Source organism: Alosa sapidissima, chromosome 16 (genome assembly GCF_018492685.1).
Source record: "Alosa sapidissima isolate fAloSap1 chromosome 16, fAloSap1.pri, whole genome shotgun sequence".
Lineage (NCBI taxonomy): Eukaryota > Metazoa > Chordata > Actinopteri > Clupeiformes > Clupeidae > Alosa > Alosa sapidissima.
Window position 1 is genome coordinate 31,739,779 of NC_055972.1, and position 27,935 is coordinate 31,767,713.

General features: G+C 40.6%; 1 protein-coding gene across 3 annotated transcripts; it reads left to right on the forward strand.

Moving 5' to 3' along the window:
• The first annotated feature begins 355 nt into the window (after positions 1–355).
• Positions 356–27,548, forward strand: polh (polymerase (DNA directed), eta). Of its 3 annotated transcripts, XM_042065862.1 has the most exons (12): positions 356–584; positions 5,792–5,941; positions 6,318–6,452; positions 8,123–8,352; positions 8,803–8,975; positions 24,412–24,515; positions 24,614–24,733; positions 24,857–24,980; positions 25,099–25,164; positions 25,269–25,441; positions 25,565–25,842; positions 25,876–27,548. In XM_042065862.1, exons 2-12 carry the CDS (start codon positions 5,793–5,795, stop codon positions 26,445–26,447), a joined length of 2,124 nt encoding a protein of 707 aa, XP_041921796.1. In that variant the 5' UTR covers positions 356–584; position 5,792; the 3' UTR covers positions 26,448–27,548. The 3 variants fall into 3 exon arrangements, with proteins under 3 accessions (XP_041921796.1, XP_041921794.1, XP_041921797.1); XM_042065860.1 differs by having other exon boundaries at positions 357–584; positions 25,565–27,548; XM_042065863.1 differs by lacking the exons at positions 356–584; positions 5,792–5,941; positions 6,318–6,452 and adding an exon at positions 7,712–7,914 and having other exon boundaries at positions 25,565–27,548.
• Positions 27,549–27,935: the final 387 nt, after the last annotated feature.

Sequence of the window (27,935 nt, forward strand, 5' to 3'; positions counted from 1 at the left end):
AAAGGTTTTATAACAATGCTACATCTTCTTTGGCTATTCTACAATCTATTCACCTTTTCAGCACCAGTAGGCTACTTTCTGTGCAGCCGCACACACACACTCAGGCATGCCAAACAAGCATACACAAAAGTTTCAAGAGTGGGGGATGGAGTAAAATATGGAGACAAATTGAAGTGTGATTTATTTTCGCGGAACGGATGTACAGGACTGAGCGGCGGTCATATTGTGTACCGCTATGCGGTACATCTAGTTGTTTTTGCACTTGTTCGTGATCGCTCCTAGCGGAACTGCAACAGATTGCAGGTACAAGAGAGCAAAACCCTTCAGTGACGTTTGAAGCTTCGGACGTCATCAGTCACGTGCTTATGCCAATTTGATACAAGCTCTGCTACACTGTGTCGAAACAGTTTGCTTGGCGGGAGTGATAGACTACCAGCTTCGGTGCCTCAGTGAACGTCCCATCACTAGTTTCAGGTTTCACGCTGCTGGCAATATTGGAACTTTCGTTACTGTCGCTAGTTTCACGCTGCTGGAGAAAGGGAGCAGAGAGCTTGAGGAGTCATTTTTCACCTGGATCCGTGTCGGTATGTAACCCCTTTACTAGTTCTCAGTACGAGTTCCCTGCTAATGAAATCGACACGGCAGCGCAATTCTTGAAACCGAGCGCTGCTGTGTTTAAAATAAACAATGTGGTTTAGCATGCTATCCTGTGGGGCGTTAACGTAACAAGCTACGGATTATCGTTCATGACCATCTTATTTGTGATACCGGTGTTGTGTGCCTTCTGGTTTTTCCACCTAGGCTACTGGTTTCCTTGTGCGTGCTCGCCTAGCTCACCACACCAGGAGTTGTCAAACATCTAAAACAATTGTTTTAGACAGATTTGAAGTTGCATTTCATATCAACGCAATGAGCACTGCACTACAACCACTCAGACGAAAGACGTTATATATATATATATATATATAATTGCAAACTATATCATTAAAGGTGCATTAAGCTTTGTTGGGTAACGTTACTTCTGTTGACGTTCAAACACAACAGAGAGCTAGCTCGCTACTCACTCCCAATTGAAACTCACAAACGCGCATGCCGTTGTGCTAGTTTAGGGCTAGTCCACACGTATCAAATCAATCTTTTTTTCCTCCGTCTTCCCTGGAACCTTATCAAGAATATTTGCGTCCAAATGGATCCATCTCAACATGACTCAACACGTTACTTCATATCCTAGGCCTATAGGTGGCACTGTTTCTCTTACAGAAATTGACCAAAGCTTGCACGCTGTAGGCTATACAAACAGACAGAATAGGCTAGGACGAAAATGGCTAGTGCAAGGAAACCAGAATTGTTTGTGTGGACTGATGGTGAACTGCCAACTGTAGTCAACTGTAAAACTAATAAACTTAATTTTTACAGTTTGTGAAGGGTACAGTCCCGTCCTTTATTTGGCTAATGCATGTACAAATAATCTCCTTTACTTTCTTTGGTTGTATGATAGTCCGCGATTCACATTAGTTTTGGCTATCACCGCAAATGCATAGGCTACTAAACGCTAGGTCTACCCAAGTTAGGCTATTCTGTCGCCACATTTATAATATTGCTATAATACCTTCGTTAGTAACAGTTAGGGCTGTCATTTTTGTGAAAAAATCCTGTTCGATTTGTGTTCATTGAATCGATTGTAAAATCGATTGTTTTTATGTCTAAAGACGTTTCCATTTTCAACGTCAAATATAGGCCAATCCACAAACAACTAACAGGCATTAGGACGAACGTAAAGAGGGCGCTTGTAGACGCAAGCTAGCAATATTTCTGATTATTTATTGGCGTGAAGTTTCGTGCACAATGACAAACAGGAGTGCAACATTCTCGAAAAACAATAAGCCGAGTGGACTGCCATATTACGTCAGTGACAAACATGACTGCAGGCTTCAACGTAGCTGTGTTTGTGTTTACGATTAGAAATGTCAAACAAATTTCGCCTACGTAGAACTCGATTGCACAGTTTACATAGCCTACCGCTTTGTTCTTCTCCATAGTTTGATATACCAAAAATCCGAAGTACTTCCACATCGAACTCCTCAAGTTATTAGGGCCTATCATTCGTCTCTGTACATGTCGCACAGGTTGATCGTGTTGTCCTCCATTTTTTGGCAAAACACGAGCAGCACAGCAGCTGATTGAAACGGCTGTTTCCGGTGCGTAAAATTGGTGGGAATTTTCTTTTTAGCTTTCGCAATGCTTACTGCACTTCGGAATTCTTTTATATTCTTGTTTGTGACTTTTGTTACAGCTATCTTTTTTATTTGTTTAATTCGTTTAAAATTAATAGTGTAAATATTTGGTTAAAATCGATTCCCTATTTTAGTTTTCGAAACTTGTGTTGTTTGGTCCAATCGATTGTGCAATCGATTTTCGAACGTAAAGTGACAGCCCTAGTAACAGTCGATACTTTTGCCTGCATCAAATGCATCGCGCATTCGCATTTAGTGCGCATCTACCATATAGGCTTAACATGAGTGTGTATGTCTTTGTATGCTCATATCTGACTTCACTAGACTATGAATGCTTTTATTTATGTTGTAAGACATTTAAAATAAATGAATGACACCGGCACTACGCACAAATTAATTTAAACTTACACCGCACTTCCCTAATAACTTCTGACTAGTTCTCTCGCGTCACCGACGATAGCTAGAAATGCATCAAGAAAACACAGGGAAAACACTGTTCAGTCCACCAAGTCATGATAATGATCTTCTCATGCAGTCATGAGAATGAGTCATGATTGGCGCTGCGCAGCACCAGTTGTGATATTTATCCTGAGTGTAATCGTAGGTAATGTCATGTATGAAAACTAGTACTACTATTGTTAGGCAATACTATAAGTGTCAAGTCCAGGGCAGCTGAGGTGTGGCGATGACATCACTCTGCCTCCGCCCCTCGGAGGTTCACATTTTCACGAAGCAGTGAGCGACAGAATATGCAGAAAGATCTTGCCAAATGCGCGGACATCAGCGGTTCATGTAGGCCTATCATGTGGCATTATCCACACAAAATCCTTTACAAACAGGAACGTGTCAAAGTAAAACAACAAAGGTTTTGAAAAAATCCTGTTTGATTTGAGACATAAGAATCGATTGTAAAATCGATTTTTCATGTCTAAAGACGTTTCCATTTCCATTCCATTCCATTGGCCCTTGAGCCAAAAAGTTTGGCCACCCCTGGTCTACAGTGTCACAGTCGGATGATGATTCAGAGTCAGAGGTTTGTGTGGCGAAAAAGGCCCGAACCCACCATTTTCAGGAAGACTGCCTGCGAGAATACAGCTGGTTGAGGAGAAGAACTCCATGAACTGCGAATGTTGCAGTCGCTATCCCAGAACTGAGGGGAACACGAAGTTTGCCGACAGTGCAGGCACTTTGCAGTTTAAACACAATACACTAGATAAACACAATTTAAGCCTCAAGCAGAGAATATGCCGTGATATGTTAAAAAAGTGCACAATAAAATGTGACACTGAATTTGAAACGGCACATTGTAATTTCTGCATCTATTATCAAAGTATTTATTAGTAATATAATGTAAATTGGTAGAAATGTGAATATTTGATTAGCATGTTGATTTACGGTGTGTGCCCCTAAATTTCCTGGTTGTGCCCCTAAAATGTTCAGTTGGGCTCCTAGTGAACACATGTAGTCTGGAGCCCAGAATGATGTCCATGTTAACTGGTGATAGGCCCTGCATGATGTCCATGTTAACTGGTGATAGCCCATGACTTGAGCAAACACAGCGAATGCAAGCCTTGAACAATGCAGATTTATTTTGCCTCACATACCAAAACAGCTACAACAAACTGGCATGACCCCACTTCAGACGTTGTTCATTTTTGGGGACAGAAACACACATTGTGATTATAATGGTCTCTCCACATCGACTTTATCCAGAAAAAGGCCCAGCAGAGGTTATACTTCCTGAGAAGAAAGTTTAATCTGCCTAAGGAGCTGCTGACCACTTTCTTTCTACTCAGCCATCATTCAGTCTGTCTGCACCTCCATCATTGTCTGGTTTGGGTCTACCACCAAACGGGACAGGGCCAGACTGCAATGGACAATTAGGGCTGCAGAGAGGATCATTGGAGCTGACCTTCCCTCCATCCAGGACCTGTACCGGGTCAGGAAAAGGGCAGCAAAGTGATCAGACTTAACATCGAGGCGGCTTGATCAGGACCATCTCGAAATTCCCCCACAGCAAATAAACAGAATGTAACAGTTCAACACCGCCCAGAACCAATAAGCAGTCCGTAGTATCTCGTCGGCTCCCTCTGCCACTGGACCTTCACAGCCAGAACAGCGCAACAGTCGGTAACTCTTATGTCCGATAACATTCTCGCTTTACACAAGGTGTGATCTTCCCATGCTACCGTCCATAGTATAACACGGTCCATAATGTTATCCATACAAGATATCAGAAAACAGTCCATGTATGAGCTAGCGTGTATGTTGTATATGCATGTGTGGGTACATAACTGCTGATACGGAGGGCAGATGAGTGCCAAAACTGCAGTTTTGACACTTGTAATGCAGTTATTTTTTTTGTAAAGGCTATTATAATTATGTCTGGGGTAGGCAATAGGTGAGTTAGCCCACCAGGAGTGTGTGTGTGTGTGTGTGTGTGTGTGCGCGTGTGCGCGTGCGCGCGAGCGCGACAAAGAGAAAGGGATGAGTGTGTGTGTGATGAGTTTTTTTGGTGTATTGCTCACTTGAATTAGTTTACTACTTAGAATTTCCACAACTTAACATCATATCGACTCACAACATTAGTCTACTGCCGTTACAAATACCATACGTTCTAACTAGCTAATACATTAAATCAGGGAACATCAGTGTTTACATTGCCTTGTCGGCTACGCTTCGTGTGCTGGTGTTAACAACTGGATGCTTTCGGCTCAGATGTTGAATCATCGTTGACGTGCTGTTATGGTACGGTAGTTCTGCTTTGCAGTGGACACATTGCACCTTGTCTTCTTTTCTAAGTTTGAAATGATCCCAAAACATTCTCTGCCTTTTACGGACGGTTATAACTGTCCGTGTGAAGCAATAATCCCTGAGCTGAGTAGGCCACATCATTTTCCATCACTTTTTGTAATCGAATTATTTGAATTAGTCGAGTAATCCTTTCAGCCCTAGCCTAAATGAATTAAATTCCATAGCCTAGGTAGGTTAGCATCATAAACTTGAGAGGTGCAAGTCAGCACATCAACTTAACATTAGCCTACTATTATTTGTTGTGCGGCCATAGCATCACTTAAACTAGCAGCCATGTTTCGCTACTTTTCACATGACAGCTGCAGGTTAAAAGCTGCGTGTGTGTGTGAGGACGAAAGACACATAAGCTATGGGATGTGCCGACTGTCATTCTCTAATACAAATTGGTATTATGACATTTCTAATTTCAGGGTATTGCGATACTTTTGTAGTATTGATGCACGGTGCAACACTAATCAAAGGAGAACAAACGCTTAGTTCATGGAGAGACGGCAGATGCAAGGAAAGTCTAGGCGCTGACCCGTATGACCCAGGAAAAAATTTTAGTCACACCCTTAAAAATTTTGGTCACACTCTAGAGCCCTGTACTGCGTAGCTACGGACCAGCTGGCTACAGTTACAAATGCAAAGTCAAGAATATCGCTCATTCTCTTGTCCTTTCAAGTGTCTGTTAACTGTTGGTGGGAAGACATCTTAACAGTATGGTGCTCCAAAATCAATTACAACCTCTCTGTCTTTTCTAGAATGGAGCAGTCAATGGATTATGGGAAAGAAAGAGTTGTTGCTCTGGTGGATATGGACTGCTTTTATGTACAGGTAGAGCAACGGATCAACCCTGAATTAAAGAATAAGCCATGTGTTGTGGCTCAGTACAAGACATGGAAGGGAGGCGGGTAAGATTCTATCATGTCTGATTGTAGTGCATGTCCTCTTGCATAACTAGGGTTGGCCAATATGCATTAACATGCCATGATAAAAAAGTATCCGTCAACACGAGACATTTACATCGATTGTCTGCCGTTATAATTTATTTGCCTCCGGTGTACTTTGGAGTGGGTAAGACTGTTTTTAGTGGCACATACACATACTGACATACTGACAAACACATACTGATGACGTACGCTAGCCTAACAACTGCAAACTCTGCAATTAGAAGGACTGGATGAAACGTGTTGGAAAAACGGTTTCCACTAATAAATGTCTTACTTGCTAACTTTGAAATGAGGTCCTATGCCCCTTTTAAGATCCAATTTTGTCATATTTCTTTAGCATCATTGCGGTGAGTTATGAAGCAAGAGCACATGGGGTCACCAGAAACATGTGGGCAGATGATGCCAAGAAATTATGTCCAGACCTCCAGGTGGCAAGAGTCAGGGAGTCTCATGGCAAGGCAGATCTTACACAGTGAGTTAAAAAACATTTTAATCTGCATCACATTATGATGCTATCCAATTTCTGTATGTAAAACCATTTTGCCATATCTTGTAATTGCTCCCATCATGAACATGCTGAACCAAACAACTTGTCTCATGCACATATTTAAGTTACTGCATGCACTGGGTTTTGTACACAAGCATGCATGTTGTACATGACATTTCCTGAACGAAATACCAATGCTTGCAAAGCAAAAAAAAAAATGTCAGTGTGAACACAAAACCAACAAAGTAGCCTAAAAGATTATAAAGGTTAAGTAGTGAGAGTTAGATCTACAGGTGGGTCTCAAAAAATTAGAATATTGGGGAAAAGTTCATTTTTTTTTCTGTAATTTATTTTAAAAAGTGAATCTTTCAAGTGCTTCGTATAATTAGAATATCATCAAAAAGTTGATTTATGTCAGTAATTCCATTCAAAAAGTGAAACTTTGATTTTAACTGACAACTAATGAAAATCCCAAATTCAGTATCTCAAAGTTAGAGTATTACTTAAGACCAATAGAAAAAAAGTTTTTTTAGAAATGTTGGCCAACTGAAAAGTATGAACATGAAAAGTATGAGCATACGTCTGTACGTGGTGGTTCTTGAAGCACAGACTCCAGCTGCAGTCCACTCTGCAAATCTCCCCCACGTTTTTAAAACTCACCGAGTGGTTAGTGATGTCCGTTGATGTTCCAAAACAAGTAGCGTAGCGAAATACAGTTTCTGTCCTGTTTTATTTGCCATTTTGTAAAATCCCATTGATTTCTGTTGGAAGACACATTGCTCCTTAACCTGTTGAGTGAATTCTTTAAGACAATGCCATTCCCCAGAGAGTGAATTATTTTCCTGGCTCCTTCTAGAATTCTATGTGAACGTTCTATAGTTTCAGTGTTCTTAAAATTGTTTAATGGCAGAAAAGTCCCTGAGGGTAATTGTTGCGTCATGTTATAGAACCTTTTTTGAAAACGTTCTAATCACATATTTGTGATCGTACTCCCAGGGGCCCAGCTGCATCTGATCACATATTTATATTTGTGACCATACTCCTCAACAGGTTAATATCACTGCGCTACCGGAAACGGAAAGGGGGTCTGTTTACGGTTGTAGTCTTTCCCCCGCGAGACCTACTTACTGTCTTTGCTTCAGACTTAAATATTGAGTGGAAGTTTATAGCATAACCATTTGTAGCATAACCATTGTAATCTTTTTCTTGCAGTAAAGCTACTATATATTGGCAAAATTGTGGTGCCACCTCTGTCCCTTGGTGCCCTACGCACAGTGTGTGATGCGTGTGGTGTTAGGGCCAGCACTGATCACTGTGCTTTTAACAAAACTTTAAACTGAAACTTTCCACCTAAAAGCCACTCACCGTTCCTCTCCATCTTCAGCTAACTCTCCGGCCCGCGGCTACCCCTGATATCTGAATTGGGCCCCTCAGTCAAATAACATGGGTAACATTATGTGATATGTCTTAACCTGTGTTATATAGGGGCCATATTATGTTATTCACCCCTGATATCTGAATGGGGCCAAATAACACAGGTAAAGCTGTGTGCCATTCAGTTCACTCCTCTATTTGTTTGAGAACAGAAGATGGAAATTTGCTTCTCCTGTATGTATATTGCCCGTTATTTCATTACGATTCAATTTTGCCTTCAGCTACAGGGACGCAAGTGTGGAGGTCATTGAAGTGATGTCACGTTTTGCTGTGATTGAGAGGGCTAGTATTGACGAAGCCTACATGGACCTTTCTGCAAGTGTAAAGCAAAGACTTAGGAGCATAGAAGATGTACAGATTGAGCCACACCTCCTGACGTCCACCTTTGTTCAGGGGTACCCACAGGCTACCACCAGCCAGGATAAGACTGAAGATGCTATGTTGGATAATGGTCTGTCTTGAGTTACAACCAGTTTTCTTGGTGTCATATCAGTTGAAATCATATGATTGAATATCTGCAACACAGTCAGAGAACACAACAATTATTTTGATTACAAATCTTTATATCTTACCTTGCCAATGACTATTTAAGCAGCTTGACACAAGTGGGAGTGGTGTTAGTAAAGGATATCACCACGGCTTACCGAAGGCTTACGGAGTACCGAAGGTAACAGCCGTGTTTATCTTTTGCCAAACCACGACCACAAGTGTCATATTGCTTTAATACAACAGTTCCATTACCAACTAATTTAGTTTGAAGACACAAAATTGTGTTTTCTATTGCTTTTTAGATTTTTTTAGTTTATCCCCCACCCATGTAAATAGTTCCAATCTTATTCTTCTTTGTGCCTAGTTCTTGAGTTGATGTTTTTGATTGGTCTTGCTTTGTTTGTCCCCACAGATGCAGTCAGATTAAAGGGCCTGGGCCAGTGGCTGGCCTCTTTGCCCCCAACAACGCAAATGGATAGTGCAGACCTGCAGCTGGCTGTGGGGGCCATCATTGTAGAAGAGATGCGGGCTGCTGTTGAGCAGTGCACTGGCTTTCAGTGCTCAGCGGGAATATCCCACAACAAGGTTAGTCTCTTGTATAGTACGCTATTATAAAATACTAGTGCAGTGCCCGTTCAAACATGCTATTCCTGTAGAAAATCTGTAGCCCAGTTACATGTCCTCAGGTAGGCCTGATAGTATATTATAATATAACTAGAAAAGCATTTCCTGAAGGAAATACAGTGCATGAAAATGCAAAAAATATGATGTAAAATATCATACAGAGTAAAAACAAACTATATTGGTTGCTAGGTAGATGAGGTTTAATATAGTTGGAATGACTGACCAGTTAAATAGGTGGATAGTTTATGTGGTTAAATGATTTGCTTGGTAGATAAGGTTTAATATAGTTGGAATGATTTGATCGGTTAAGTAGGTGTTTAATTTAAATGGTTAAATTATTTAGGTAGATAATTGACGATAACTGACAGTTGGAATGGCTCTGAAATGTTTGCTAGCAGTTATGCTAACTATTAGAGCCCGACCGATCTATCGGCCGGCCGATATTATCGGCCGATATTAGGCCTTTTCCAAACTATCAGTATCGGCATTTATAATGGCGATAAATGAATATTTAAAAAATAAAATAAAAACGGACGAAACACCCTTCAACCATGTCATGAGTGTTGGCGTTGTATAGTTTGTCCACCAGAGGGCACTCTACACCGTCCCTGCTGGCAACACTCGTGTATAACGCGCCACACATCCTGCAACCTGCTGATCCAGCCAGAGTCGGGCAGAGAGAACCAGTTATCCGCGAGTGAGATCATCAGTGTGTTCATGGTGATTTAGTCACGAGACATACATTTCTTGAAATAACAATTAAAAGAACATCCCCATCAGTTCTCTTAACTCAAATAAGCATGACAAAATTCGTGAAAACAATGTCCAGTTTTGCTGCTGTTAAATAAGCCGAGAGTGAAGCGGAATTAGCTAGTAATTACGTTACGTTGTTACAGTGTAGTTGACTGTCTGTCCTTTTAACTTTTGACAATGTGACTGAAGATGTATTTCTTTAATAGCGTGACAGAATAGAGACGTATCATCTCTCCCTGGCCTGTTATTTTGAAAGCGTATGTTTTACAATTTGCAGTATGACGTAATCCATTGCTAAATTAGGGCTCATCATAGACTAGCTAACCACAAAGCTAGCTAATGCTATGAATATCAGTGGAAGACTGCTAACGTTAACATTAATGAGCTTGGAAACCACAACGAACTTATTCTGCCTAAATAAAGTAACGATTTATTACTAGTATATCTGTAGTTACAGTCCCTGCATTGTAAAATGTAAATTAGACGTGAGAGGAGTGAACATTTAGACATAGAGAAAAAGTATCAAACGTAGCTTGTGCAAAATGTAGCTTGTGCATAAAAGTTAGCTTTTCTTTTACACGTGTGTTAAATCCAATGACGCCAAGTGTGCGCTTCAGACTGTCGTTCAGCCGCAACAGAGTTACATAATGGATTTAGATCACTAAATAGTAGGTTTTAGAAGGCAGGCAGCAACTGATGATTGAAAATGGTTTGATGTAGCTTGATGGAAATCATTTTAAAAGTGCAGGTAAAGATTGTAATGACATTGTAATTATAAGGTAGCTTATAAGGCAATTGGGACTAATTATTACACACGCACACTCAAACATTTAAGAGTGACCTTTATCTTGTTTAATGATAATACAAATGATGATGATAGTAATAATGTCATCATTATTTTTTGTAATTGTTAAGTCTTAGTTCAAAGTTATATTTACGAAGCTTCTTGTTGTTATTGTGTTTTTGTTCAAAAAACTAAATTTCATATCTTAAGTTTCTATTTTTATACATTTTATTTATCAGAACTTTAATATATTTCGATGTTCCTCTGTTCCACTGTGACAATATTATTTAAAAATAAACAAGTTTGTTTTTGAAATGCATTATCATATTATTTTAGTCAATACTCATAAATAACTACAAATAACTAATGTTAGGGAAATCTGTTAATGTTTTGTTGCGCGTTTCTGAAAAAAAAAAAAAAAATATATATATCGGCCGATATATCGGATTTTTAAATCAACAAATATTTGTATCGTATCGGCCTTCAAAATCCTTTATCGGTCGGGCTCTACTAACTATGTTATCAAAGATAATAATGCTAACCAAGTTACTTAACTTAGTTAACTTAGCTAATGTTTTCATTTTTAGTAGTTATGCTAACTAGCATGTTAGCAATGCTAACATGGTAACTATGTTAACCATGTGACTTAGTTAACCTAGCTAATCATTTTAGTAGCTATGCTAACTAGCATGTTAACAATGCTAATATGCTAACCATGTGACTTAGCTAATCATTTTTAGTAGTTATGCTAACTATGTTAACTAGCATGTTAGCAATGCTAACTATGTTAACCATGTGACTTAGCTAACTTAGCTAATCATTTTTAGAAGTTTTGTTAAAAATGCTAGCAATGCTAATATGCTAACAATGTTAACCATGCTAACTAGCTACAGTGGGTAGGAGTCATAGTTGATGACAAGTAACAGTTACAATAGCTGAACAGTTAAAAAGTTAAGTAGTTTAAAGGGTTAAATTGTTTAACAGTGAAATATTGTAGTGAGGACTTCTAAATAGGGCCCGTTTGTATGCTTAAAGCCTGAGACTGGCAGTTGATCCAGGTGGCCGGAACACCTGCCATAGGATTCTAATTGCTTAACGGCTCTATTGTGATGTCATCAGCCCATGTTAAGTCTATGGGGAAATTTTGAGTAGTTTTTAATTAATAGTTGAAAAAGTATAAAAGTTACAAAGCTGAAAAATACATAGCCCACATGTCCTAAGTAAGACCTACGTAACATAGTTTGAATGAATTTTCTACGTTAAACGGTTGAAGCTGCATTAACTTCGTTAGAAGAAGAAGAATAAGTCAGAAGAAAAAGCCTTGGAATAACAGTACAGTGCATTTTCATCCGCTGTAATAAATGTGTAGTGGGCAGAATTTTGGACATTGCGTTAATGCACATAGTTTTTGACCTGTATGCCCGATTTTCAAAATTGAGGTACTGTTGGATCAAGCCGAGTTCAATCTACCCTATTCCACTATCTGCTCCTGTTGGTGAAACGCAACTGAGCAAGCACACATTGCAGTTCCTTGGAAATACTTGTAGTTTATATTCTTCCTTTTTACAGTCATGGAGGTAACCATTTCATTACCTGTTGTACACTGTTCAAGCTGTGTTTGTAATAAATAAATATCTCAATCTCTGAATCTGAAAAAAATATGGTCAGATGCTATTTTATAAGCCTACAATATCCTCCAGAATTATTGGCACCTCTGATAAAGTTGACTAAACACCGGTATAAAAAATAATCTGTTGGTGATTTATTGTAATCTCACTATGAAAAAATGAGGAAAAATCCAACCTTGAAGGGAAGAAAATGTATTTTGAGAAAAAGTAAAATCTCAGTCATCAAATAAATATCTTTAACAAAAACACGTCGCTCACAATTATTGGCACCCCTGCTTGTAATACCTTCTTAAGCCTCCTTTTGTGATGGGGATTTTGCCTCCAGCTTGTAATATTCCCCTATGACACCCCATAAAGTTGGAGAAAACAAAACAAGGGATTTAAGACAGTTCGTCTTAATCTCCCCAGATCGTCCAGATTCCAGATTCCACACGTGTGCATTGACCTCTTTGACTCACCCCACTATTTTTCTATGGAGTTTAGATCAGAGGACTGAGATGGCAACGTCCGAAGCTTGATTTTGTGTTCGGTAAACCATATTTATTTTGATCTGGATGTTTGTTTTGGTTCATTGACCTGATGAATGATCCAATCATGACCAACTTTTAGTGTCTTGGCAGTAGGGATGGGCATAATTAATCGATAGTTGATCATTAAGAATTTCGTCGATCACGTTAATTTGTTGTCGATTAAACTAATGCATGTTGCGTTACATAGTGTGTCTTGAAGCAATTAAATGAATCACTGTGTGGCAGCAATTAAGCATTATACCACCCGGGGACAATAGGTCTATTTGACGCTATAGGCTACTCAGTTACCTACGAGTTTCCGTTTTGATTTATGAAGAGTTCACGGTGAAGTGTGGCGTGGGACCATTTTATCTTTTAAAAAACGATTGTCAGATCTAAGCATTATTATGTTTTTGGTTGTTATTGTTTAACATGATTCTTTTTTATAATTTATTATTTTGGAACAAACGAGGGTCTGTTTAATCTGAACGGCGGCTCGCATTCCGCTGCTTTAGAGCACCGCAGCGTAGCGCTTGATATCTTAAAGTTTAGCCTAACCGAAAGTCCAGTTTAACTGCCACAAGTTATTCTTCTTGTGATAAAGATCTCATGGAGGAAAAACACACTGTATTTTTGTATTTTCATTGCCTTTTTAAATTTTAATTAAAATTAAATAAATAATTTTAATTAAAGTTAAATAAATAATGAATTTTAATATAGGCCTAGAAATATTAATAATTAATCGATAGTCGATCGTTAATTCTCCAGACGATCGACTATGCCCATCCCAACAGATCTCCTTTGAAAATGTTCAGGTTTTTCTTGGTGTTAATGATACCATGCACCTTAATTAGGTTCCCAAGGCCTTTGGGAATAAAAACAGCCCCACAATAGCACAGCCCCTCCACCATTATTCTCATTAGGCATGGGGTTCTTTTCAGTATATCCATTCTTCTATGTATGCCAAACACACCTAAAGTGCTCTGTTTTAATGATCTGAAACGCAAGTATCTTTGCGCAAAACGCAAGTAGCTTTGTGGGCGGATCTTGGGCACTGTTGCTATTTTACAGGCGGGATAAATGACTGTTGCGCCCGACGCATATTTAAAATGGGTGGGTCTGAAGTAGCAGTTTACTCATGGGTGTGGTTTGGGCGAACGTGCAATAAACCAATCAGAGAGTCATCTCGCATTCCCTTTAACAACAGGTGCATTTGTTCCATGGCGGATTGCTATTATGATGGCGGAGAACAGTCAGTTAGGAACAGTTTGCTATTGATTTTTCTTTTTGACAAAATGTAAATACAGAAATGTCACAAAGACATACTTTCCGATGTTTTGGGCTCACTCTAACTGAATCACTATGAATGCATGGTGATATTTTGCAATGTTCTTCTGTCAGATAACCTCTCCTCTCCCGTGCTGCTGCTTGGGCATTTGGGTTAAATTGCATCGGCATATGCAGTTCAACATCACGTCTCCTTAAGTCCTAATATTTCCTCATTTGTCATCAACACATCCATGATTCATGGAAATGTTGTGTACGCTAGATTTATGCTTATTTTCCCCACATCTTCATTGACACCACAATGATCCCTCGTATTTTCCTTGTAATTATATATGATTTGCAGAAATGGGAACTGCTGCGTCCGTGTATATGAGAGGAGCAAAGTGTATGTGCTTTGTGCACAACCTACATTATGGCCAAGCAGGTGTACGGACGTACGCACTGTACTTACCATCACGCAACTCAACAACGAGAGACAATTTCCTCTATGTGTGTCTTCACACCAAGTTGACCTACAATAACTTCCCAACTCTGCACAGTATCTCATTAACTGCATGACAGTAGGATATTTACAATATTTTCTGTAAAATAAGTTTGTAAATACGTTCAAAATCAACTTAATGCACGCACAACTTTTGTTTGAGCAGGAGAGAATAACAACACATGGACGCAGCAATTACAGAAATTGTAGGCTTGCTACTTTCTTTTACCATTTATGGTTGCTGGTCATCAGCACACAATAAACTGATTTAAGCTAATTCACTAACTCAAGACTTCAAGGCCATCATGGATATAAAACGTTATTGAAAACAATGAAAGGATGGAGGCAGCAAAGCTAGGAGTTATTTCAGATGGGTAAGGTAGGCAAAATTGTGGTTGTCAAAACATTAGTGTTACAGCTGGAATAATGATTATAGGCCAGGGGTCGGCAACCCGCGGCTCCGGAGCCGCATGTGATTTCCCTCCATTTCAGTCAATGAGAACACTTTAATTGTTATTGTTGATGTGTGCGCTTGCTGTAGGCTAGATAAGGAAAATGTCAAAAAGGAAACGTCAGCTACCACAACTTGCGAGAGTGAACACAAGGCTGAAATGGGAAAGTTTCCATCCGAAGACTGATTCTGAAAACGCGAAATGAACTGCCTGTTATATCGCACACTGCAATGAGTTAATATTGCTGTGTTAACCCTGTTCGGTTCCACTTGCATGTGAGAAATCTTTCTCACATATGAAAAATATAAAGACAAACCTGCGCTTACGTTTAAGGGCAATTCCGCGCAAAACTGTCAACAATGCCATGGTATTTAGTTGCCGTTATGGATATGACCGTTTTGCGTGGAGTTGCTCTTAAATAGTGACAGCCTCAATTCTTGCATGAAACTTCACCTCACTGAATATGAGCCAGCCAGACTCCAAGGCCATCACCAAATCTAATCTCTGGTAGGCCTAATGTGAATTGAATGTTGTGTTGTTAACTATGATGTTACTTTGCATACCAAAGGACACTGGAAAAATAGGGGGTGATGTTTAGCCTACATGGGAAGCCTAAGGTCTTGTCATTCCACTTTACATTTCAAGTTACTTGCACATTAAAACTAGTAGAAAATGTAGGCTAGCTATTTAAAAATCCTCTGTTGAATGAAAGTAACTGTACGTTAAATATCCAAACTTTTTCGGAAAACGGACAAATATTATCAATCTGTGGCGGAATTGTTTTCTGAATCTGCAAAATAGCACAAGGATTAAAGCCCCCCTGTGTAAGAAATTCTCCCATCTAGTGGTTAGGAGTTATATAGCAACCAACCTCTCAAGCGCTGCCTCCTTTAGAACTACGGGAGCCGTCACACATCAAAACTGACACTAGTTCGGGACTCCTAGCACGTCGAAGCATAAACTTCTCTCTGAAAGCGTAACTCTCGCCAGAATGCACCCTAGGGTGTTTTGTGAATGTACACAAGTCAAACTTTTGTTTAAAAGCAAAATTATGTCTGAAGCGCAACTTTCAAGCTTGTCCGTGTTGTCGTTTTTGGGTCAAGTGGAGTTTTGAATGGGAACTGTTTTTTGATACATGATCGCGTCAATATCGCTATTTTTAAAACACTAAGAAGGCTCGACACAACATGAAACTTCGATTGAAGTATCATCAGTGTCTCTACACATGAACTCGAGCATTGAGGACATTGTTCGTGTACACAGTGTTCACTAAAAGAAAGGTTTTGAACAACTCACTTGGGTGTTCTACTCGCTGCCATCATGCCAGTCAAGGATTGAGTTGTCCAAAACCTTTCTTTTTAGTAAACTGTGTGTACACTAACAACGTTCTCAATGCTTAAGTTCATGTGTAGAGACACTGATGATACTTCGATCAAAGTTTCACGTTGTGTCGAGCCTTCTTAGTGTTTTAAAATAGCGATTTTAACGTATCAAAATAGTAGGCTAGTACCTACGACTCCCATTCACGAAAGTTTGACTCGGGTAACATTACATTCACAAAAACACCCTAGGATGCATTTTGGCGAGAGTTATGCTTGAATAAGCAATAACAACATATTCATAACATTTGTGTTATTTTATTTTAACTATTTTATTGCCATTGCTTGTGCGATGCCAATGCAACTCTTTCGGACCAAGCTAGCTAGCTATCGTTAGCACAGTAAACGGAAAGTGAAAGGGAACGGCTAGGTAGTAGGCTACTGCAGCTAAGGACTTTTGTTAAACTATATTGTTGCAAACTAAACTGAAATAACACGTTCAGCAACTTTGTGGTCTATTAGTCCTAGCATAACTATGTTAGGCCAGAGCCTGTTTACGGAGAGCCGGATCACTCCCTATTAACTCCATTGTACCTGCAATATGTTGCAGTTCCGCTAGGGGCGATCACGAATAAGTGCAAAAACAATGGGGATCTATCGAGCTAGACAGCTAAATTTGTCTCTTTCACCTGGTTGTCGTTGAGAAATTGAAGATTTGATTGTGGTTTCTGCAAGCTCAATATGGATTATAGGTCAAAAGTTGAATGAACGAGTAGTCACGTCCTTTCGATTTCTTACAGATTGGGTCGTTGTTGCCCACAACACACTAGCTTTCTGCTAATGAATGACGTCATTGACACATTTGAAAGGCTTTTTAGAACAAATAAGTGACTCAAAAAATAAAATACTCAGCAGTTTGTATTTTCTCTGCCCCCTCTTTTGACTGCAACATTCGAATTTCTGAGCAAAAAATTATATCCCGAGAAAAGTGGATTTGATGGGTACAGCTCCATAAGCCTCCATTCATTCTGCACTTATTCGTGAGCGCCCTCATGTGGAACCAGAAAAGGAACTGCAACCAGTTCAGAAACCGGAAGTTTCCCGAGAGTGGCGGTTCTTCCCTTATTAGACATTCTCTGGTTAGGCTAGGTTGTCAACTGTCTCTGGGTCTAGAAACTAGAGATCAAGTGAGCTGGTGACAGATCACGAACAAAGTTATTTCTCTTTATTTATTTTGTTGGAAAATACAATGTCAATGTCGGACTGTTAGGAAGATATGACTTGTAGAATATGGGCTCGGAACTTACATTGCTGAATGTAGGGAAATTCTGCAGATGAATCCAAGCTAATGTTTTTCTATGCATCCAGACGCCAAAGACTGAGCTGTATTCGCATATTATGTCCCTTGCTGGCCACCGGTATTTTAACATGGCGCATGTACACGGCTAGTCGCCCCTGTGCTATGTAGATTTAAATTAGGATTTCTAAGCCAATTGGTATGCTTCGAAGTGGTGGTGGTGGTGGTAATTAAACATGAATGAGGCCACATTTATGAAGGGTAAATGTTGATTTTGTTAACAAACTGAAAACGTTACACAGGGGGGCTTTAAAGTTCTCTGTCGTACGACGGATTTCCGTCAATTTGATTTTAGAAATGCCATATTTGAGATCGATGCAGATCCGATGAGAAAAAATAAATAAAAAAAAGGGGGGAGGTCTATCACTTTTTCTTTTGCTTTTCTTAAGGCAACTACAAATATTAAGTCTGATGAATTAATGTGATGTTAAATGTTTAAAGACCTAATGTAGACCTAGTGTTCTTGAACTTTCTGTGTCTCAATCAGTGACAGCGCAAGAAGATACGTCAGCCATGAGTTTCGCTTTGTTTATGTTGTAGCTACACGCTTGTCTAATTAGCCTGTGGAGTGTTTGCTTAAAAAAAAAAAAAAAACACGTCTGGAGGACTAACGGTCTAAAAGTTGGATTATAGTAAGTATAAGTAAGTATACAGTATAAGTATATACAGTATACTCTTTTGATCCCGTGAGGGAAATTTAGTCTCTGCATTTATCCCAATTAGTGAAACACACTCAGCACACAGTGAACACACAGTGAAATGAAGCACACACTAATCCCGGCGCAGTGAGCTGCCTGCAACAACAGCAGCGCTCGGGGAGCAGTGAGGGGTTAGGTGCCTTGCTCAAGGGCACTTCAGCCGTGCCTACTGGTCGGGGTTCGAACCGGCAACCCTCCGCTTATAAGTCTGAAGCGCTAACCAGTAGGCCACAATCGAGACAGCTGATAAGGTTGGCAATCCGTTTAACTTTTTTGGATATGATGCATTGTGAGCTCTATGTGTGAAAGAGAAGGTGTCCGGCCTCATTGATGTTAATGATACCTTAATTGGCAGGGTAAAACGTCTTCCTGTTTCTGTCTTTCCTGTGGACTTTTCTCACAGGTGTCTGAGAAAACAGTTTAAAAACTAGATGTACCGCAGAGCGGTACAAAATATGACCGCCGCCCAGTCCAGCACATTTTTTCTACAAAAATAAATCACGCTGAAAGGCCTATATGATTCTGTCTCACTAAATTGCATTATCCACACTCAATTCTCACTGGTATCTGCTAGACAACAAGTACCAAAACATGATTAGTTCATAGATTTCACATGTAGAATTCATCTTATACAACCCCACCCCCATCTTGACTGTTCATAATTCTGAGAAATTCTTGAATTGTGTGCATGTGCGCCTAGGCCTTACGGTTCTCAAGATATTCACAGAAAACTGTGTCTGCCCTACCCTCCTTTCGGGGGGTCCAGTCCAGCGGGGGGCTACAGATCAAAACAAAAAACGATGGTTCCATGCTATCCATGTGGGGTTACATGCCCACCAAGTTTCGTGTACCCCAGTCTTTCAGTGTCCCAGGAATCCTTGTTGGTGTACGGTCACTAAATGTACACATAAATCATTTTATTGTAAGGCCCCCCATGAACAAAAGTTCACAAAACTTGGCATGCATTCGGAAGGTGTCATAATGATCCTACACTTTCAATTTCGTGCAGTTTTGACCATGTCAGCCAGAGATAATGTGATGCTTTTTAATTTTTAACTAGGTGGCGCTATACATGAAATAAGTGGTAATGGGATGGGTTGACATGCCCCCTTAAGACCAACATACAAAAAAAGGTGGACCTCCTAGGCCCTACGGTTCTTGAGATATTCACAGAAAACTGTCTCCGGCCACCTACAGGCCAGTTGGTGTATAGTAACATAAATTAATTTATTGTGTGGCCCCCCATGAACGGAATTCCACGAAACTTGCCGTGCATTCAGATGGTGTCATAATGATCCTACACTTCCATTTCGTGCAGTTTTGACTATGTTAGGTCACAGATACCTGCGATTACAACAGCTCATTTTTACTTTTTTGTGTTTAACTAGGTGGCGCTATACATGAAATGAGTGGTTTTGGAATGGGTTGACATGGCACCTTGAGATCAACATACAAAAAAAAATGGTCCTCCTAAACCCTACGGTTCTCGAGATATACACAGAAAACTGTGTCTGCCCTACCCTCCTTTCGGGGGGTCCAGTCCAGTGGGGGGGATACAGATCAAAACGAAAAACTATGGTTCCATGCTATCCATGTGGGGTTACATGCCCACCAAGTTTCGTGTACCCCGGTCTTTCAGTGTCCCGGGAATCCTTGATGGAAATTTGGACAAAAAAAAAAAGAAATCTGACTAAACCTCTTCGCTGCGCGGCGGTCATAATAAATGGATATGGGCTTGACTGTTGGAAGCGAGGGAGAACGGCAAGCCATGGTGTAAAGAAATGCAATAGGAAACAGTTTTAGCACGCCACCAATCAGAAGACCGCCATAAGGTTAATGTTCGTGCTCTTCAGGACATCTTCCCTACCTGGTGCAACTGCCACCACGACAGAGGTAGGCTATGTTTATCTATGGCTTACCGTGTTTGCGCTCAGAAAGTATGCATGTATGTATGCATTTCATAGCACAACACGACCTGTCCCTCACCATATCGCAACCTCTTGTCAACCTTATACGATCTGTTGCTGAAGACAAAGCGCCATCTCCAGATTGTCATTATCAAATGAACAGACCTCCTGCATGAGCAAACACAGTATTGCTGCTCATTGGAAAACTGAGTTGTCTGTAAAACTCAAAACTACCATGTTTTCATTAAATGCTGATGAGGCAACAAATGGAAATATGGACAAGATCTCGAATGTTCTGATTCGTTACTTTGATGAGGAAATGGGAAGTCTTGACAACTTGATTTTACTTGGTGTTGAATTGCAAAAAAAATCTCCCCTTTAAACACTTTTGGCCTGAAGTAATTAAATAAGAGTGTACGTTAAAGCCTTTCTACAATATTGCTGCAGTAGAAAAGAACAGCAATGGCTAGTCAGCAATGGTCAGGGATGGTACTGAAATATTGTTTTGTTCATCAGGAAAACTCAATCTCTATCAAGAACACTCACAATTCGCCTTATTCACACGACACTATTCTCTTTTCGCTGAACCGCCCCCAGGAGCGCAAGTTCATTTCGTAATTTAATGACCTGCATCTGTAGAGGGAAAATTCCGCTGTGCGTTCAATGCAAAATAGGAATGATACAAGCGGCAGTGTATAAAGTAAATTGCGCTATGTGCAAGATAGAGCCCAAAGTGTTTCTAGCCAAAGAACGCAATTTTCATTTCATCTGACAAAAGACCACACTTCCAGACAAAGTCACCGTACCATTCAGTAACTCCTGCCGTTTACATTGGTAATTAAATGACTGGACAGGCTTTTACCTGGCATGCCCTCTACATCAGCGGTTCCCAAACTTTTTTTTTTCCACGGACCACCTTTTACATCCTGACTCGGTTCGTGTACCCCCACCATCCAACACATAATAACGTAATACATTCTATTGACTCATTCCGGCCATCATGTTTAATTAGCCACCCTACATGATGACAAATAACAAAATAAAAATGTGCAACTGGTCTGAGCTAAAAAAAACAGTGTGACATTAGACTGGTTAGATAAATCCACGTGAAGCCTAGGCCTATATGCCTCATCATTTCGTTTTCTTCTTTTCTGTCTCGTCCTTTCTTTCATCCCCCTGCGTTCTGGAGCCACCTCCGCCTTAATCATTCTACCCCCATCCCATTGTTACCCGTCTCCTGCTGTTTCTCTCGCTTTTCCTCTTCCATTGCTTTGATTAGGCCTTTTGCACAGTGCCAGTTTTCCATGTTTGCGTACCTAGCCTATACTTCCACGAAACTAACGAGCCAGATATTCTGGCTGCCCGCAGGAAATCACGTGCATTGTGGGTAGCTTATTTTTTAATGAAAACATAGCCTACTATAGAGTTTACAAATGATTTCCTTTAATTTTACATTTCCATATCATTATAATCCAATTCGAAATTATGTATTATTAATTAGATTATTAATTAATTAATCATTTTAACACCTTTCTGACATTGTCCTTTTCATCTCGCGTACCCCCTAGTGGGAGCTCGCGGACCACCACAGTTTGGGAATCCCTGCTCTAAATAATCTATTATCAGTGAGGTCACTTTTGAAGAGTTTTTAGGGGACTTGGTGACCCCAAGATGATACCTTTGTCTGTAACTCTCCAACAGTGGTTGTTTTAACTGTAAATATAGGCATTTTCAACAAAGTACCTAGTTTCTATAGACATTCTCTGACTTACAAATGTCAACACACTATTTTTTTTTAATTTAAATTTAGCGTAATCTTTTGTCTTTCCGATGTTGAAAAATGACTAGAGGATTTAGCTTCTGTGTGACTTTATTTTCATACCATAGTGAAAAAGAAAGAAAGTCCTGAACTACTTCTGAAAGTTCAGACACTCTGATTAACTTAAATAAGTTGAAACTAGATAGGAAAATGCTTTTGTTTATAAGATTTTTCAGGGGTGCCAATAATTGTGAGCAACGTGTTTTCGTTAAAAAAAGTCGTCACTTTTATTTTTATAGCGCATTTAACATGCACAGAGTGCAACACAAAGCGCTCCACAAACAAGACACATAACAAAAAGACAAAAGATGCCGGACGGAGCGACGTAGTCGCCAGCGTACCCGAGACACCTAACGGTAGACATGCAAGACAGACAACAAACAAAAATGAACAAGTAATAAAATAAAAATAAATAAAATAAAAAATAAGAAATTAAAATAAAGAAAAGTCTGTGTTAACTTAGTCCAACTCAGTCCAATGGCAATGACATGGCGCACAGCTGCGTCTTCAGTCCAACCCGGAGGATCCAACGTTAACATAGGCCTAAGTAAGTAAGTAAGTGACGTTAGTAGGCCTACTTGTAGATTGCAGTCTAGAGATCACTAGAAGCATATTTATTCATTACAGTGTGGTGGTCTTTCTGCTGGGCCTTAGGCCTGTCGCACCTCCAACGGTGCCTGTGGTGGACTGCATGGCAGGGGTCGTTCACTTCCCCTGAGGCAGGCCTAACCCTGACCGCATACCGCACGGTTTTGCTGCAGGGTCTTCAGCTGGGGACCACCGCTCATTGACTTTTCGCCCCTTAACCCAGAACATCTCCTGGTGGTGGGGCAGTGAACAGGGACGTCTCCCTGACACCCCCTGCAGCAAAACCTAATTGGATGTTACTCCCCAAGCCTTGTCTCGTCGTTTCAGCCAGAGCCAGTGGCTTGCTTTCTCCGCTTCCTCAGAGAGCTCTTTGGTGGATCTGCTCAGTGTGGCTCCACATAGTCCCAGGTCCTTGAGCAGGCGTGATGTAGTTCTGCCTACAAAGCCTCTGGCTCCCACCTCCACCGGGTACAGCCTCACACTCCATCCACTTTCTCTGCACTCCGCGACCAGGTCTGCATACTTTGCCTTCTTTCTCTCATATGCGGCTTCCAGTCCCTCCTCCCATGGCACTGTCAGCTCGATCAGTATTGCGGACCTCACCGCTGCAGACCACAGCACCACGTCTGGTCTTAAGGTGGTGCTGCATTTCTCCTGTGGGAACTGGAGCTGCCTTCCCATGTCTACCTCCATCTTCCACTCCGCCCCTGGTGTTAATAGCTTGGCGGGTGGTCTCCTGTTGGTATGCACTGTGGGTTCCCCCTGCCTGAGGAAGTGGATACTGCGTCGGTTCTCTGATGGACTCTGGTTGTTTGCCTCCTGCCGACTTTTCTCCAGCACCTCTGCCAGCTTGCTAAGCACTTGGTCGTGCCGCCATCTGAGCCGACCCTGTGTAGAAGCTAACCGTCTGAAGTCATGGCCGATCCCGCAGATCAGCAACTTGGTGGACCCCCAACAGCGACAGCCTGATGCTCTGAGAGACTGCAGAGCTCCCCAATGTCAATAGTAGTTTCGAACGTTAGCAGCTAGAAGCTAGACTGCTCAATGATCAATCCAGACTCCAGGCAAGGCAGATGGCAGCTCACAGGTAAATAGCAGCTCGGCGGCCGCAACAGATCCCTCGCAGAGTAGGCCCAGGTCCAGCTGTCCCGATAGATCTCCTCGACCAGACAGTGAAGTGCAGCACCTCTCACGGATGGATGGATGGAAGGATGTCAGTCCAGGGCAAAAGCTAGTTCTAGCCATAGCAAGCTGCCAATGTACTTGGAAGCAGTAAAAGGGACTAAGAATAACATGACAATTATTGAAAATAACATAAATGAAGAGAGAATACATTTAACTAGACAAATAAATACAAAAAATTAACATGACATTACATAAAATTACGAACATTACATAAAAACAAACAAAAACATGATGCCAGACGGAGTGGCGTGTCTCGCCAGCGTCCCTGTAACTTAGCAATAGTAGGTGGAAGGGTGGATTTTTCCTCATTATTTTCATTGTGGGAGTACAATAAATCACCAAAATATTATTTTTTATACCTGTTTTTAGTCAACTTTACCAAAGGTGCCAATAATTCTGGAGGGTACTGTATTTAGGTCCGTGTCTAGTTAGTTCATTTGAAATTCAATTGAGAATCCAAACTCCAAAAAGGGAAAAAATAAGACTTATTTCTTTATGCTCAGATCAGATCAAAATCAGAAAATAAAGGAAATTGACCTAGCTTAAAGCTGGAAATTGGTCAAGTTAGTTACTACAATCACAACAAAAAACAATTCTCTCTCTGTTTCTCTTTCTCTCTCTCTCTCTCAGGTCCTGGCTAAGCTTGCTTGTGGCCTGAACAAACCCAACCGCCAAACAGTACTTCCCCTCAGCTCAGTTACCCAACTCTTCAGTAGTCTACCCATTAGCAAAATGTGAGTTCTGCATCATTTCATTTATGTCTTTTTTGTACATGGTAAGCTGTGAATGCACAGTTGGAACTGTGGGTAAACCATTTTGTCCTTCCTCATAGTCGTAATCTTGGAGGTAAACTGGGGGCCTCCATCACAGAGACTATGGAAGTAGAGAACATTGGAGAGCTGGCAAAGTTCACTCAGGGCCAACTGGCTCAGCACTTTGGCGTAAAGACTGGGTGAGGCCTTGAGTACAGTTAAATCTCAAGTTAACAAAAATTCTTAATTGAATAGATAATGTTGTTTATTTTGTGCTTGCTTATGTATTGGTTATATTTGAATGTCACATGCTTCTTTTGTAGTCAGTGGCTGTATGACTTGTGTAGAGGAATAGAGTTTGAGCCAGTGAAGCCTAGACAGCTGCCAAAATCCATCGGCTGTAGCAAAAATTTTCCAGGAAAGACCTCTCTGGCCACCAAAGACCAGGTAGCATTCTGCAAGTCTCATCTTTGCAAAGTCCATTGTAACAACATGTGCAAATACCAGTATAGCATAGATGGACACTTTTTACCATAACTGTTTGACTTAATCATTTTCTCAATAGGTCCAGCACTGGCTTGAGCAGCTAGCTTTGGAATTGGAGGAAAGACTGATCAAAGATAGGGACATGGTGAGGAAAATTACTCTGACCATGATTTCTTGCAGGAACCATTACAAATGCAGTCTTTGACTGAATCATGTTAAACTCTTCTGCCCCCCCCCCCCCCCCCACAGAATGGACGTGTGGCTAAGCTTCTGACTGTGGGAGTGAGGCTTGCTGGAGAAACAAAGCCTAGCAGTTACTCTCGTTGCTGTGCTTTGGCACGATATGAAGCCAGCAAGATCTCCACTGATAGTTATGCAATTATTAAGAGCCTGAATTGTGCTGGAAACCACCAGCAAGCCTGGTAAGTAAATGAAAGTACACAGGGAATGGTACCATCAGTATTCAGGATGTTGAGTACTTTCAATTGCTTCTTATTTCAAGATATTTAATCACAACTGATTTGGTTATATTTACTGTTACTCAGGTCCCCTCCCCTCACCCTTCTACACCTCTCTGCCAGTAAATTCAGCGATGCTCCCACAGCTTCATGTAGGGGAATCACCAGGTTTCTGAGAAATGATGTTATTTCCACCCAGATACCTCTTTCATCCCACAGTCCATCTGCTAGCTTGGCAATCAACAATCAACAACTACCAACACCTAAGAGACCAGGAATGATCGAGTCCTTCTTTCAGAATGTTGTCAAGAGAAGGCAAGATCATGTTGAACTTTCAGAGGGTGCTGAAAATGAACTTGAAGACAGTGGAGAGGAGGAAAGGACGGATGACAAAAAAAGTTTACCTGAAAACAGTGCCTCCACCTCATCCAGCATGCAAGTAACATCCTCATTCTTTCAAAAAAAAAGTGCAGAGAAAAAACACTTCCAGTCTTCCACCACCACAGCTGATGGTTCAGGTGTTGCGTCTTACCAGATGGTGGAGGATTCCTGTCAGAGTAATAAACATGCTGTTTTTCACCCTGATAAAAATACATATACACCTACCAGTGATGGCCTGTGTGGCATGACCGAAGATTCATCTGTTCCGGAGTCTACTTTGAGCCTCTCCTCAGATGACCATATGCCATGTGATCGGTGTGGACAGGAAGTGCTAGCCTGGGAGATGCCAGAGCACACAGACTACCATTTTGCACAAGATTTACAGAATTCTTTTTCCTCCCCATTACCTTCTCTCTCTTCATCCAATCAGATCCCAGCTAACCTGTCCAAAACAAATGTTTATCCAAGGTCTAAGACATCACCTCTCGCCACTGGTAGTAGAAAACCTAGCAGTGGTTCCGGAAGACAAGCCAAAAAGCCAAAGCTAGCGGGCACCGTCACCCTCGATTCCTTCTTCAAAAGGAGTTAACATTGAAAAGTTTTGATATAGACCTTACATTTATTAAATTTTCTATTTATGAGTAAATTAAAGCCAGAAATACAAGATTCAACTCAAGAGAAGCCAACTATCTCAATGCACACATTTCTCGTATTTTATTTTTATTTACATAAAAGATCCTGTGACTGCAAACTGTGAGCAAAATCACCATACTTGTATGCTAGTTCAGATGAGAGGCTGTTAATCTGTACTTTCAGAAAATTGGTAAATATAATAATGGCTTTACTGGTTGGTGGTATGTTTTCTGAGAAATGATACCCGCTTCCATGGCACCGCAGCCTCCCAGTCTGAAGACATTCCAGTTAACAAGCAACAAGTGGTGGTGTTTTTGTGTTGACAACGTTCTGTTGTAGATTTATTAATAGTGAAAGCATAAAATTAGGAAAATTAAAGTTTATTTACTACATTTCTCATTATTGTTGTACAGTAGCGTACACTTTTGATGTAGCCATTACATTCAGAGTATTCTGAAAATCAATACCAATTGAATGAATGAAATGCCAATTCTTCCATTGTGCTGCTTTAAGCAGTGGCATTTGGTGTTAAAGTGGTACCCAGTTAATCTAAAACTGACTGAAAGGGTCATCTTCCCTGTGCATAGTGCTAAACCAGATGGTCCGGGCACGCAATGGCAATTCAGATGCCATTCCTACTGCCAACTGCTGTGCAACTGCGCTAAATGTCACCTTAGTCATATGTTACAATGCTGCTATGCTCTGAACGTGTCAGATTGCTAATTTGTAGCTCTGTTCCAATGTGACTTCATTTAAACTTCTCAAGGAGTTTGGCAAATTGATATACAAACGTAATGCGGCCAAAAAACTGGAACTACGTCATAGGTGTGCAATTATCAAGGAAATAATTGATGTTCTAAACACTGCATCGTTAAACTAGACGTTTTAAACACGCAGTTGCCCCTGGGTCCATGATGGGAAATTTAAAATGACAGTTCCCCTGTTACTCCTATCCCTGCTCATTTTTGTTGTGTGTAGGCCTACTGTGTTTGTCATGGCCTAATTTGCCAACATCAAACATGTTTTGTATTCAAATATAAATTCTTCAAAATGGAAACATTGACTCACTGTAAAAGCAGTTCACTCACCCATCCAATTAGTCATCCACACAGGTTACTCCCTAACTGACACACCTCACATGTGTAGCCTAACTCACCTCTCACACAATTGAAGTTGCTTTATTAGCATGACAGTTGGTGGAACAGTATTGCCCGTTAGCAAACTCATTAAATTCAGAGTGATCACTCTTCACTCTTACTTTTCTAGTGTAAGAGAACAAAGGCTACTTTGTTTGTCTTTGGGCTTGTGATTGATTATAAGTGTTTTAAAACTTTTCAATATGTAAAGTATGATGTATTGATAAGAATGATATATTGAAAGCATGATTGATGGCATATTAAGATGTAGGCATGGGCAATAGTGTTGTGTGGGTCAACCCGTTACC

What these genes read in the sequence shown, in the direction of transcription:
- polh (XM_042065860.1), top strand. Translation starts at nt 5,793, where the DNA reads ATGGAGCAGTCAATGGATTATGGGAAAGAAAGAGTTGTTGCTCTGGTG. An exon ending in GGCAAGGCAGATCTTACACA is followed by an intron (nt 6,453 to 8,122) that starts GTGAGTTAAAAA and finishes TTTTGCCTTCAG; the next exon opens with CTACAGGGACGCAAGTGTGG. An exon ending in GGAAACCACCAGCAAGCCTG is followed by an intron (nt 25,442 to 25,564) that starts GTAAGTAAATGA and finishes ACTGTTACTCAG; the next exon opens with GTCCCCTCCCCTCACCCTTC.